Here is a 13636-nt window from a genome sequence, read left to right as displayed (position 1 = left end):
ATACTATTCGGTTAGCACCTTTGCATGCAAACTTTTATGCAATGGAGGTTACTTTTCTCTGCAACTGACTATAGATAATTAGATATAGATACGTACGTAGGATTCAATACATATTTGCCGAATATTTTTTAATTGATTGTTTATGAGTAGGTAGGTATAGGTATTCGGTAAACTCCATTTAATCCCCTACCTGACCATAATTCCGGATATATCCAGGAAAAAACCTACATTCGACCAATGGTGACTAACTATGTATATCAGAAATGTACACCTACTGCGTTTACATATTTATTCATATTATAAGCGGTAGGTAGTTGAATGTTGAATCATGATCCCATGACTCATTCAGTTCAGAGTTTATCTTTAGATTTAGAGTAAGAATTGTTTGTCTAAAGTTCATATTTAACTTTAAGTAAGTAAATAATACATATCATTATTATCATCCAGTCTTGGTCGGCTTCGACCATGCGTTGACTAATATGCATATCAAAGAGAGACCTCTTATCTCCTTCGAACGGATTTAAAATATTTGCCGTTTTATGTAGTCGCAAATTATCGCCTATGCCCTTCACATTGAGTAGGCTTGTGATTTTAGCCGGCGCATGGCGACTGGATATTTATGTTTTGTGCTTCTGGTGCGAGGGTCCATACTGGAAATATTGACATTCTTAATTAAAATAATTAAAATGATGTATCCTACTTATGTAGGATTTAGCCCATATCGAGGATAAATATAGAAATCCAGTCCGGAAATAGTCGCGCGGATAAACAAAGCTAACTAACAGCAATTTAGTGGTAGATAAAGCATAACACAATACAATAAGGACAAATACGATTATTACATTTATTCCAATTAAACAAACATATAAAACAGTTGTTATTTGTGGAAGCGAATACATAATACATAAATGTCAACATAATATGCTGAATGGCTTCACATTGAGGATTATTTTTGTAACAATTTGTACACGACGCATTGATTTTTTTTCTCCTAATAAATTCTTCATGTAGCGGACCGTGTAGAATAATTAATAAATAAGTAATAACCACAACTAATACTTGCTCGTACATAGTTAAAAGAATATGATTTTAAAATGTGTTTTTATCTCTACCTACATGTAAGCAATTTAAACTGTCATTATTTTATTTTATATTTGTAGCAGTTCCATTTTACAAAATTATGCACTCCGAGTGTAAATGCACTAGGTAGGACTGTATATGTAGAAACTTGTACTGAAAGTTTCTGTTGCCTTAGGGGTCATCCATTAATTACGTCACACGAATTTCTAGGTTTTTTGACCCCTCCCCCCTCCTTTTCACACTTGGTCACATTTGGCAAACCCCTCCCCCCCCTAGTGTGACGTCACATTTTTTCTACGAAATCGCCAAATCGAATTAAGTAAGTACCTAAGTATTATTAATATTTTATCAAAATATTTTTGACGATATAAATATTAGTAATTTTATAACCCAAAACTGCTTAGGAAAGAAAATTAAACGAATAAAAACGATTATCGTTTTAAAAACTTGTTATTCAAATGTACAGCGAATAAAATAATTTAAATAAATTTTCGGTTACTGATGAAGTTAAAGTGATGACGTCACAAAGTTTGTGTCTCCCGGGTCCCCCATGTCACAATATGTCACATTTTCTTGACCCCTCCCTCCCCCTAAACGTGTGATGTAATTAATGGATGACCCCTTATATATATAAAAAGTGACGAATTAAGAACCTCCTTCTTTATTTGAACTCGATTAAAAACTCTAATATACACACTATGCAAGAGTTTCTAGACGAGGCGTACCGATAAATGAGGGGGGTGTAACGGAAGCCGTATCACTAATTATAAGTATAGCAATCAATGGCGTCCCGCCGTCGCCAGTGGAGAGGGTCGCGGGTTGCGGTCAGGCGCTGGCTGTCTAATCTAATGCCATTAAAGCAACACATACACATACACCTAGGAAGTACCGAATATTTGAAGATTTTGTAAAGTCAGCATCTGATAGATAATGATAGCCAAAATGGCCAAATATTTCGAACGCCCATTTTGTAACCGTACCAAGAGATAAAGATAAGCGAACACGCCGGCGTCTCACGGACAATCCTACCGGAGTATAATTGTTGTGTAGTTGTTTACGTTTAAAATGTAAATATCGTAGACCGTAGGTGTTAGTGTAGGTGCAGGCGTACTACGAGTCATGAAGTCGGGGCCTGCGGTCTGAAACCGGTTCTCATAAATAATCGAACGAGATCTATAACTACACCACATTCCTTATAAAATTTTCTAATACACATTTAATGCATATCAATTTGGTAATGTAGGTAATATAGTAATGGCCGATATACATTTTGTGTGTAAGTGATACTAAGAATTGATCGTTAGGGTTGAATGGAAAGGTTCGGTTCGGTCAGCTGTTGTGGAGCCGGTGGTAGGGGCCGCGAGCGAGGGAGCCTGCGCCGTCTGTGACGTCACGCACGTAATTATCTCATTGAGCCGAGCGCGGCCGAGCGCGCCCGACGCCGCCCGAAGCCGATCAAAGCCAACCAGTGCTACATGTTTTCTAGTACGCGGCCGACACACACCACGCTCGAACGTTCCGTCGTTATTTATAATCGTCAAACAGTGCAAGCGGTGCCTGATAGATGCCCGTCGCGAGTGCCGTTACGCTAACAGTGAAGTGCATACGATTTCGTTTCGTCCTCATTTGTGTGAGTGATTTAGTGACGGTGAGCATTCCTCCGAGCCCGCAGCCGGCCGTCGGTCGATGAGCGCTCCCGCTGACGCCAAGGAGCACATTGATCGAGTGAGTTTCCGTGCGCTTTCTAACGAATTGTGTGCCCGGCCAAAGAGAAACCTGTTGTCTGTGCGCGCGTTATGTGTCGGGATGCACGACGCGCTAATTATCAACTGACAGCGACAAAGGAGCACTCCCCGCTCCGCCCCCTCGCGCAATCATAGCCTCGGTCTTTGAACCGCTCACATTCACAATTTGTTTACTCGCTGAATATTCTAGAGATATCACGCTACAAACTTATATTTGTTATATTTGTTGTTATGTTGTGTCACGATGTTTAGACCGCATTCGTAGCTCACGGAAAACGGAATGTCAAAATTATTAATTACCTACCTACGAAACCGGTTAATCGGCTTACGAAGGTACCTACATACCTCCTCATCGAATACATCTACATGTACTTTAACGATCATAGAACTGGATTCTCACGTAGATAGATAGTGATACAATGCAGGGTTCCAGTTTAAAGCGTCGAACAATTTCGAAAGGCGCTCGGAATAATGCAACCGACGTAATCTATTCATTGCGCTCGCATCGCAACTGAAATAGCCACTTCCGGTGATTAACGTTGTTGTTTTTCAATTTCAGGCTCGATCCAGCAGCCTAATGGCGAGTGGATGACGATCTCGGCCCGCTCCCCGGACAAGGAGCCGCCGCCGCCCAAGCAGATCAACCTCGCGGAGCCGCTCGTCGAGTCCGTGCGCGTCTACCTCGCCAATGAGCTGCCCGCCAAGCAGCTAGCGCCGCCCGCGGACCCGCCGCCGCCCGGCGATGTCGACGTCGACATAGCGCAACACACCGCCCACGAAGAAATCAAAGGCATCAACTTCGAGCGCTTGAAGCGGAATGACCTGAACAACAACGCCTCTCGAACCGAGGGCGAGCGGCCGAGTGCGAACCCCGAGATGCCCAACCAGGCGGAGCTGATGCAGCGGCAGCCGCTGCTGGCGCGCGCCGCCAAGACGGACGTGCCCGCGCCCGGCACCGACGAGTCCGACCCCGACCAGGAGCACTCCCCGGCCCGCGGCGACTTCATCGTCGAGATCCCGCCAGGCGCGCGCGAGGAGCGCTACCCTAAAGAGATATGGAAAACTATAATTTCCTTTTTCTTCCTTTTCTTATGCGTGTGCATCAACATGATGTCGCTGTCGCTAGTACACGAGAGGGTGCCGGACCGCAACACGACGCCGCCGCTGCCGGATATCTGGCTCGACAACGTGGCGGCTCGGGACTGGGCCCTCGCTGTCTCCGAGTACCTCATCATGCTGTCGACGACGGTCGCCATGATGGTGGTGGTGTTCCACAAGCACCGCTTCATCGTCGCGCGGCGGTGTTTCTTCATCATCGGGCTGCTGTACCTTTACCGCTCGGTGACCATGTTCGTGACGGTGCTGCCGATGTCGAGCACGACGTACTTCTGCAGCCCTAAGAGCAACAGCACGACGCCGCTCCTGGTGGTGAAGCGCATGTTCTACCTCATCTCCGGGTTCGGGCTGTCCATCAACGGCAAGCATACGTTCTGCGGGGACTTTATCTACTCGGGGCACACGATGGTGCTGGTGCTGTCGTACCTGATCGTGGCGGAGTACTCGCCGCGGAAGCTGTGGCCCGTGCACTGGGGCCTATGGGGCGCGGCGATTCTGGGCGTGGTGTTCGTGCTGCTGGCGCACGGCCACTACACCGTGGACGTGATAATCGCGTACTACGTGACGACGCGGCTGTTCTGGACGTTCCACTCGCTGCTGGTGACGCCGCACCGGCACGGGCCGGGCCAGTACATGATCCAGCGCGAGTGGTGGTACTGGCTGTTCACGTATCTGGAGCGCAACGTGCGCGGTCCGGTGCCGCGGCGCTACGACTGGCCGCTGCCGTGGCCGCGCAGCAAGCTGTTCAGCCGGCTCAGCTAGTGACGGGAGGGCGCCCCGCCGCCCGAGCGTGTGTGACTCACCTTCTGCGAGTGCCGGCGCAGCACCTGCAGTTCCTTGGGGCTGGTGCGCGTGCACACGGCCAGCGTCAGCGTGTAGTCGAACTGGTGCACAATCAGGTTGAGGTACACGGTCTCCTCCCAGTCGATCTCCGGGTCGCCGATGGGTAGCTTCTTCGAGTCCTTGCGGAACACCTCCACGTCCGTCTGCAACAGACAGGCCGTGACTGACGGGGTCGAACAAGTGTCCTATGTGATAACCGATAAGTGAGTTTTCCTAAATGTCTAGTGCAAACTGTTCTATAAACTTGTATGCTTTTATTGTTGAATAGAATAAGAGTTTTATTTAACGAGGACTGTTATCGTACGGACGATCAATTATGAACAACCTGAAATCATCTGTTGGTAAATACATATAAAATCTTTTTTATATAAATTATAAGTTTTATAAGTGGTTATGGAGCGCGAAGTGTGGGAAGGACGCGATATTTGATAACCAAATGTACTGTGATTTGGAATGTTTCCGAGGATGCATGAGCGGCCTGCACCGCTAAGTACATACATAGCATAATGAGAAGCCTACTATAAGAAATAATATTTTTATATTGTATAAAATAGAATACATACTGTTGTTTAAAGCTACTTTTTGTATTTCCAAAGAATCTAATAGTACATATTTTGTAACTTCATCCAAATGGTGCTATACTAGAATTATCACCGAGCCATCGCCGCCCCCAGTCACAAACTAGTATGCTACATATAAAACTCATTTTAGTGCAAAATATCATATACAATAGTAATAACGAATTGACAAGCAATGGCGAGGACAAACTAGCTTTTCCTATCAGAATCCACACATTGCTGTAGAGTGAGTAATACGAGTATTTCAAGAAAATATAAAGAAACTATAAACGCAATGAAAAGAAGTACACATAAGCGCAATCTGAGTAATTCAATTATCAAACGCTCGTTGTGTATAATGAAATCCTGCGCCAAATCACGTTATAGCATATATTTGCGCTGTAGGTACCACCGATAGCGGCCGACAAAACAAAACCAGACTCTGGAATTATCGACCACAAATCTTAAAAGCTATTTATTTGCACACAGTCATTTTTTCATCACACTTGCTCGCAAAGTAGATTGTTGAAGAGGCTAGAAAGTGACTAATAAATGGACGAGTTAGTTTGAGCCTTCATACATTGAAGATACAAGTCTACATGTCTATTACATTTTCAGCGGAGTCATTACAAAGTACTATTTTACAACTAATCGTAAATCGCTAATCGTTTTACGAGAGACGACACTTTCATATTCTTACTTTACTTACCTTAAACCAAAATTCAAAACGGCCAACCTTGCAGTCGTGTTCATTTCTGTACCTATGCATTACTTACGCATACAGAAATTACCACTTTAGTATTATTCAAGTGAAGATAGTAGTATCTTCACTCGAATAATGCATTTTAAGAACTAATCTCATAATTAGATCGCCTCCAAAAATTACATACTGCCTGCCTGCCGCCTATTTGTATTCATTTATCAAGATTAATATAATTATATAAATCTAACCATAATTTAACGCTTAAAAGCGCTTTATAAGACGAGTTTCAGGACCTATAAACGTAAACAACCTTTCATAGAATTACCTACAAGTAAAAGCACTACCATAAACTATCTAATAAACTTCGTGCGTTGAGTTGGTCAAGTCGAGTGCCAACCAATCAGTGAGTGGAAAGTAAAAGTGTAGTACAATACAATTTATAATACAACTAAAACATTGTTGGACTGTTAATTCAAGGGGCCTCAAGCCAACATGACACTCGTTTGCGCTGAGACTACGACTAAATTCTTTTTTTCTTTGCATAATACCAATACGTCGAAAAGGGACAATCGATTATTATCGGCTTGTCAACTTTAGTAAACGTTTATGAATAAGGGGGTTAGACTGTACATTTAAGTCTCCACTAAGGGCATAACTAATATTAGAAGTTATTCAAAACATATTTTATCTTGAATATGTACATAATCAGAAAACGTAAATTGACAGTAGCGGACGTGTATTTCATGAGATTAGATAACGTTTACTATCTTTTTATGAGTACATTATTTTTATTTACGCAATTTCATGTTTTCTCAACTATGTATTTTTATATAAATATGGTGGGTAGGTGGTCACATGGCGTATAAAGTCTTTGCCTTCGTCCAGACAATGGGGGGTCAATACATTTTCTTATAATTAACTTTTATTTTTGCGTACAAATGTGAGTAAAGATGTAGTGCATAATTGTTTTCCATCGTATTTTCTCGGAAACGTCCGTATTTGTCATGCCACTTCAGTCAACGTCAGTACTTTTTGTACCGAGACTGACTGAATAAGCAAGACACGTTCGTACGTTTCCGTGAAAATACGGAAAATAATTATGCACTACATCTGTATGTATTTACTTGCAAGTGTGATGAACTGATGAAACATTGTACATAGCTCGTGTCGTGAATTATTTTATTAGACTCTAGTTTGTAATAATTCTCTCACCCTTGACGTTGCACGATGTATACTAATTTCAACGTTAAGAAAAAAATATTGTTGGAAATTTTGGTTTTTAATATTATCTACATACAAGTCGATTTATACTAGCTTTTATTTACTGTCACCTCCCTCGGACGTCTGTTTGTCTGTAATGAAATTAAGATCAAGACAAGTTGCTAAGCGGACCGGATGCATATTCAAAATGATCTGAACACAACTAAATTAAAAGTGGTTACTTTGAAATAGGGAATATTACGCAAAACTCTGCGTAGGGGGCACCACTACCACTATCCATCACAATATATCATCGAAATTTCGTTATCCAACCTCTCTATCAGTCTTGCTTATTCGAGCGATAAAGAGGCAGACAACTAAATTTCGGTTTTGGTGTTTCCCGGTAGACCCTTGTTATCTAACCGCCTTGATGCACCAAAAGAACAATACGGAACCGTTGCCGGGCGTCAGACCGTCAACATCTGCTCCTGAAGATGCCTCGTAGAGAGGTCTGCTCCTGAAGATGCCTCGTAGAGAGGCGAAACACGTGTCGAGTATTGTTCTTTTGGTGGTAGTTTGTTATATTTATTTTTCGGTACCCTCCCGGTGGGAACATTAATTGCATGTAAAAAATACGCAAGTAAGTATAACAGGTTAGCACTGATTGACTAGCACTAGGGTGGTTCAAAAAACATTTTTTTTTATTTTCCGACGGGGCATCCCCTTATTTTGTTACACTTATTATGCTGATAAAATACACCAAGTTTCGTAAATTTATCTCAACTACAAGGGGGTGCTCAACCACTTTGAAAGTTTTGTATGTTGTATGAAAATAATATAATTGGCTCTGTGATTCTATTGTAATTTCTGGATATATATAGCGCTGTTGGTTTTCCATGTACTAAAATAAAATAAAATAAATAAAACCAAAAAACAGAAGTATTTATTATTCAGATTTTTATTTAAGTATCTGTTTTCACATTATTTGCACATGTGATTTATAAGTTTTTAAGTAGAAAAACAGTTTTATTTCTATTTTTTATAATTTTTCGAAAAGTAAGATTTTTAGAATTTCACCTAAAAAATCATAAAAAATAGAAATATAAATGGTTTTTCATCAAATAACTTTTAAATCACACTTTAAAATAATGTGAAAACTACTACTTACATAAAACTGAAAAAAATAATAACTTGTTTCTTTTGGATTTCATACAACTTTGAAAAATTTCAAAGTGTTTGAGCATCCCCTTGTAGTTGAGATAAGATTACAAAACTTGGCATATTTAGTCAACAGAACACGTGTAATAAAATGAGAGGGTGCCGCTTTTTCTAGCTGGAGTTTGAATTTTTCCCATACAAACGTGAACCACCCTAACTAGCACGTTATCTTTTCGCGGATTAGCAAAGTAATATTTTGGTTTTGATTAATATTGGATTTCCGCAAAGTAACGCCTGATTCTATTCACTATTTGTTTACTTTTATTTAAAATGATTTTACACAAATTGCCCTAAGCCCCACGGTAAGCTCAAGAAGGCATGTGTTGTGGGTACTCAGACAACGATATATATATAATATGTAAATACTTACATATGTATACAGAAAACAACCACGACTCGGGACCAAATATCTGTATCATCATACAAATAAATGCCCTTACCAGGATTCGAACCCGGGACGGCTTCATAGGCAGGGTCACTACCCTTTAGGCCAGACTGGTCGTCAAAGATACAGAGTATAGTAGGGTTAGTAGGAGTACCATGCATACCTCATACTTGGGCAGGTACCGCGAGGAGCCCTTGACGTGGCGCTTGCGCACGAAGAACAGAAGGTCGTCGCAGTCGATCGAGCGCTCCTCTTGGAAGAGGAAGTGCCGCACGAAGAGGTCCGTCCAGTACGTCGTGCCTTGGAGAACCACGAAACCCGACTCTGCGACAAAACGGGTTAGGTGTCATCAGTGTTCGAAAGTTAATTGCAATTAACCATTATAAATTGAGCCGTAAACCGTAACGGACGGTTTAGTTCACGGCGGTTCAATTTATAATGGTAATGGCCAATAATGGTTAATTGCATTAACGTTTCAGCCAACACTGGGTGTAATTCCAGTTAGTTTTGGGGTACGGAACCCTAAAAAAGACCTAACGGCTGGACCACGACATTGAGCGACTCGCGACAGCGATAACCATAAATAGGTTGGAGCGCGACAGCGAACGAACCTTTCGTTCCCACCTGTGGTTGTCGCTGCTGCCGTCGCCAGTCGCGTAATGTCGTTGCCGAGCCGTTTTAATTCCTAAAACTGTCTCACTTTAAAAAATCAGTCCGTATGTCATACACTAAACTACCAACAGTTTGTCACTGACATAATCGCTAGCGTAATGCGTAACTTACTGTCTATGCATCTCGCTCGCACTAATATACGAATACGAGCGAAATACATAGAAAGTAAGTTACGCACATGCTAGGAAATATGTAGATAATTTTGAACAACTCAGCCGTTTTGCTACTGCTATAGACCCAACATAGTCTGTTCGAGAAACGGAAAACGGTGAAAAATATAGATTAATACTCCTAAAAATACGTGTGAACTTTAAGATAAATTTATACAAGTAGTACATTTGTTAACATGTTTTAAATACACCATTTTTATTTAAATTTTTCATTCAAAAATTCAATGTCTTTAAAATCATATTTAATGTACATAATCGTTTTAATTTCACGCCGCGCGCGTTTCTCGAAACAGAGGCGCGGAGGGCTGTGTTCAGCGTTGAATAAAAAGTATAAATAATGGAGATACAGTTCTGCAAGTATGGAATGTTTGATTGGAAATATCCTCCTCTTTTATAATATTAATTTTGGTTTCTTAAATATTAATACTTTTTGAGATATTATGGGAATAAAAAATATCTACTTTTTTGCCCCTTTTTTAGGGTTCCGTACCCAAAGGGTAAAACGGGACCCTATTACTAAGACTTCGCTGTCCGTCCGTCCGTCCGTCCGTCTGTCACCAGGCTGTATCTCACGAACCGTGATAGCTAGACAGTTGAAATTTTCACAGATTATGTATTTCTGTTGCCGCTATAACAACAAATACTAAAAACAGAATAAAATAAAGATTTAAGTGGGGCTCCCATACAACAAACGTGATTTTTGACCAAAGTTAAGCAACGTCGGGCGGGGTCAGTACTTGGATGGGTGACCGTTTTTTTTTTGCTTTTTTTTTTTTTTTGCATTGTGGTGCGGAACCCTTCGTGCGCGAGTCCGACTCGCACTTGCCCGGTTTTTTGTTTATAACTTTTGATATTTTTTGTGTGCTAATACACGCTTCGAATACATTTTTATACACATCATTACGAATCTAATGAGGTATCACACGTATTTTTAGGAGTATTATCTATATTTTTCACCGTTATCCGTTTCTCAAACAGACTAAACATACTCGTACAAGTACTTATCGAGACCTTTCTAATGAGCCTAAACTCGATGTGTTTGTGTTTTTCCATCGAGCAGTCTCTTTTGCTACGTTCGGACTGCGTCATCAGAACGGCTGTTCATGGAGCTCCATGTTAGCATATTATTGCATTGTCATCGGTATCAAGGAAGTAGGTACTCTAGAAATTTCAACTGAATCGGATACCAATACCAGGAAGTACTTAGTACATATTTAAGTTACCAGATATATAATAGTGAATCTAAATAAAAGAGTGTAAAAAACTATTTGCTCTTGGCTATATTACAGAATATTTACAAGAAAGTAAAATGGCGCCCTACGCCCCATATTACCAAGGTACGCACTTGGTACGCACCGTTCAGGCATGCCAGTAGGTCACGCGAACCTGCATATCTACCGACGGCAGCGCCATCTCTACGTGACGTAAGGCAAGTCTGGACGCGATTCCAGACTAACACACTTTTACGCTTGTTCATGCGCTGTCGCTAGACAAAAATAAAAATATAGATGGCGCTATTGTTAAAGTTTATAAATTGTCTTTACTCATTAATTTTGCCAACAAAACTAGATTTTACGAGCTTTTAAACTATTCACTACTAAGTTGCTTTGTAATACATAGTACAAACAGCAACACTCCTAACTGTGGACCTTATTACAAAAGGCATAACTACCACTGTACAGTTAACAGTGTGGGCAATGATACATACAAATGTGTTTTATTTTTTATGCCTTTGTTTGGCTAGATGTTAGAATGCTTTCTGCAATAAGTCCATCTATTTTTATTTTTCATGGTGATACTGATATAAAGTCAGCAGCAGAAGTTGCTAAACGGGTAAGGTGTTCAAAATGATCTAGACGCGAGTTTATTGTTAAGAGAATAAGAGCGTGTCAGGGTAATTTTGCACACCTCGCCCGCTTAGCAACTTCTGCTGCTGACTGTACCTATGATAACAACAAAAAATTGCCTTTGTTCCATTGAATAACTAATTTTGTAATTCACAGAAATAAACCAAGCCCATAACATAAAAGCTTATCAGGTAAATACCTATCCCACCAAAAACATAAATGTAAAAAAGGAGAGCCAAGTTCAATACAAAAATTATGCTTGGCTGTGGGGCTCGCCGCAAAAAGAATGGAGATCTAAATGAGTGCCACTGCCAAGTTCTATGCAAAATCCAAATATGTATTTATAGGAACAAAATAACATTATAATTATTATAAACAAGTATTAAACTCTATTTCTTTGCTTTATTGGATACCTATAACAATTGCTGTTATTTAAAAAAATGTGAGATCTTAAAGTAGGTTAGATTTGACTTGGCCAGTTTTCATTATATCAATCATTTTATATATATTGTAATTCTGATAAAACCTGGCCAAGTCAAATCTAAACTACTTTAAGATCTCACATTTTTTTAAATAACAGCAATTGTTATAGGTATCCAATAAAGCAAAGAAATAGAGTTTAATACTTGTTTATAATAATTATAATGTTATTTTGTTCCTATACTTACATATTTGGATTTTGCATAGAACTTGGCAGTGGCACTCATTTAGATCTCCATTCTTTTTGCGGCGAGCCCCACAGCCAAGCATAATTTTTGTATTGAACTTGGCTCTCCTTTTTTACATTTATGTTTTTGGTGGGATATCAATACTTTTTGTAAAGAAAACTAGGCAGGTATTGAGATTTAATGTTTTTTCTTGTGTTTCCGCTGTATGGTTTTTACTTCTGTTCTTTGTATAATTATGTGGTGCCGCGCTCCGCCGACGACACACCGTTGGCCGGTTGTTTAGAGCGTATTACAAGTTTTTTGTATGGGGACACCACTTATTTTTTGACTAAACTTTATTTTAATATAGCAAATATAATAATACATATATTGGGGTAGTTTCAAATATCTGCTTGTAACGGTTCCAACGCTACAATAAAAAAATATTTTTTTTGTATGGGGACCCCCCCTATTTTTTAACTTTTTTTTATTTTTAAATTTTTTCCTACGGTTACACACAATAACCGAGCTGGATTCCAAATTTCATCCTTCTAGGTCATCTGGAAGTAGGTTAGGTTTAGGTACTTATATGTCAGTCCCAATAAAAAGTGTTTTTTTTGTATGGGGACCCCCCCTATTTTTTAACTTTATTTTATTTTTAGATTTTTTCCTACGGTTACACACAATAACCAAGCTGGATTCCAAATTTCATCCTTCTAGGTCATCTGGAAGTAGGTTAGGTTTAGGTACTATAAGTCATAAGTCAGTCTTAAAATTTACGACTTTTTGACCTTCATACCTTTATAACCGTTTGAGCTAGCTTCATGAAATTTGGGCTTCTAGATATCCTTATGGATATAATTAAACACACGTAGTTTTATGTGTTTACGTCAAAGATGTGTTGAGTTATAGAAGGGTCAAAAGTGGCACCAAGTGGTTCGTGTAATATTACACTCGGCGCTGGCTAGCCAATTCCTTTGCTTGAACTTGGCTTGACACGCTGCCGCGTGTCTAGATAAGACAACCACTACAATCATTAAAATCAGTCAGTAACACAAATTGCATATGCAGATCTGCATTAAAGACATAAACTGGTCTACCTTGCAATAAGCTCAGTGGAAAGGCTTGCAATGTACCTACTTTGTATCCACAAATTTTTTTATATTTTTTCTCGACCCCACATTAACACTATCAGCCCAACCTAAAACCTAGTAGAGTGGCCTCCAGGCCATTGACCCCTGAAAGGAAAGTACCCAGTATGCCTCTATTTCAGCCATTTGACTGTTAGTAAAGCAATCTACTTAATTACACTGTTCATTTTAGGCTATATAAAGAATAGGCGGGTCTAAAGTATGGGCTAACTTTGTGAAATCCTATTAGTTGATGCCTAACTATTGGCTACAATTTTATTTATTATATAAATCAATACCCTAGTTCACACTCATACTAATAT

At 40.1% G+C, this 13636-nt stretch overlaps 2 protein-coding genes across 2 annotated transcripts in view; one reads left to right on the top strand and one right to left on the bottom strand.

The window, feature by feature from the left end:
* The window catches only part of LOC134666502 (uncharacterized protein KIAA0930 homolog), a 75263-nt gene that overhangs the window by 59824 nt on the left and 1803 nt on the right, over nucleotides 1–13636 (bottom strand). Inside the window, exons 2-3 of the mRNA XM_063523682.1 lie at nucleotides 9011–9171; nucleotides 4745–4927 (exon numbers count right to left, since the gene is read on the bottom strand). Of these exons, the coding sequence (XP_063379752.1) occupies nucleotides 4745–4927; nucleotides 9011–9171 (344 nt within the window). The remainder of the gene's footprint in view (nucleotides 1–4744; nucleotides 4928–9010; nucleotides 9172–13636) is intronic.
* LOC134666501 (phosphatidylcholine:ceramide cholinephosphotransferase 2-like) lies at nucleotides 2393–5358 on the top strand. The gene is made up of 2 exons (XM_063523681.1): nucleotides 2393–2805; nucleotides 3385–5358. Exon 2 carries the CDS (start codon nucleotides 3414–3416, stop codon nucleotides 4701–4703), a length of 1290 nt encoding a protein of 429 aa, XP_063379751.1. The 5' UTR covers nucleotides 2393–2805; nucleotides 3385–3413; the 3' UTR covers nucleotides 4704–5358.

The sequence above is a fragment of the Cydia fagiglandana genome, chromosome 8 (genome assembly GCF_963556715.1).
Source record: "Cydia fagiglandana chromosome 8, ilCydFagi1.1, whole genome shotgun sequence".
Lineage (NCBI taxonomy): Eukaryota > Metazoa > Arthropoda > Insecta > Lepidoptera > Tortricidae > Cydia > Cydia fagiglandana.
The sequence above is the reverse complement of the archived record's forward strand: the minus strand, read 5'-3'. Positions and strand labels throughout refer to the sequence as shown.

Coding starts and splice junctions, on each gene's coding strand:
- LOC134666501 (XM_063523681.1), top strand. CDS start 3,414: ATGACGATCTCGGCCCGCTCCCCGGACAAGGAGCCGCCGCCGCCCAAG.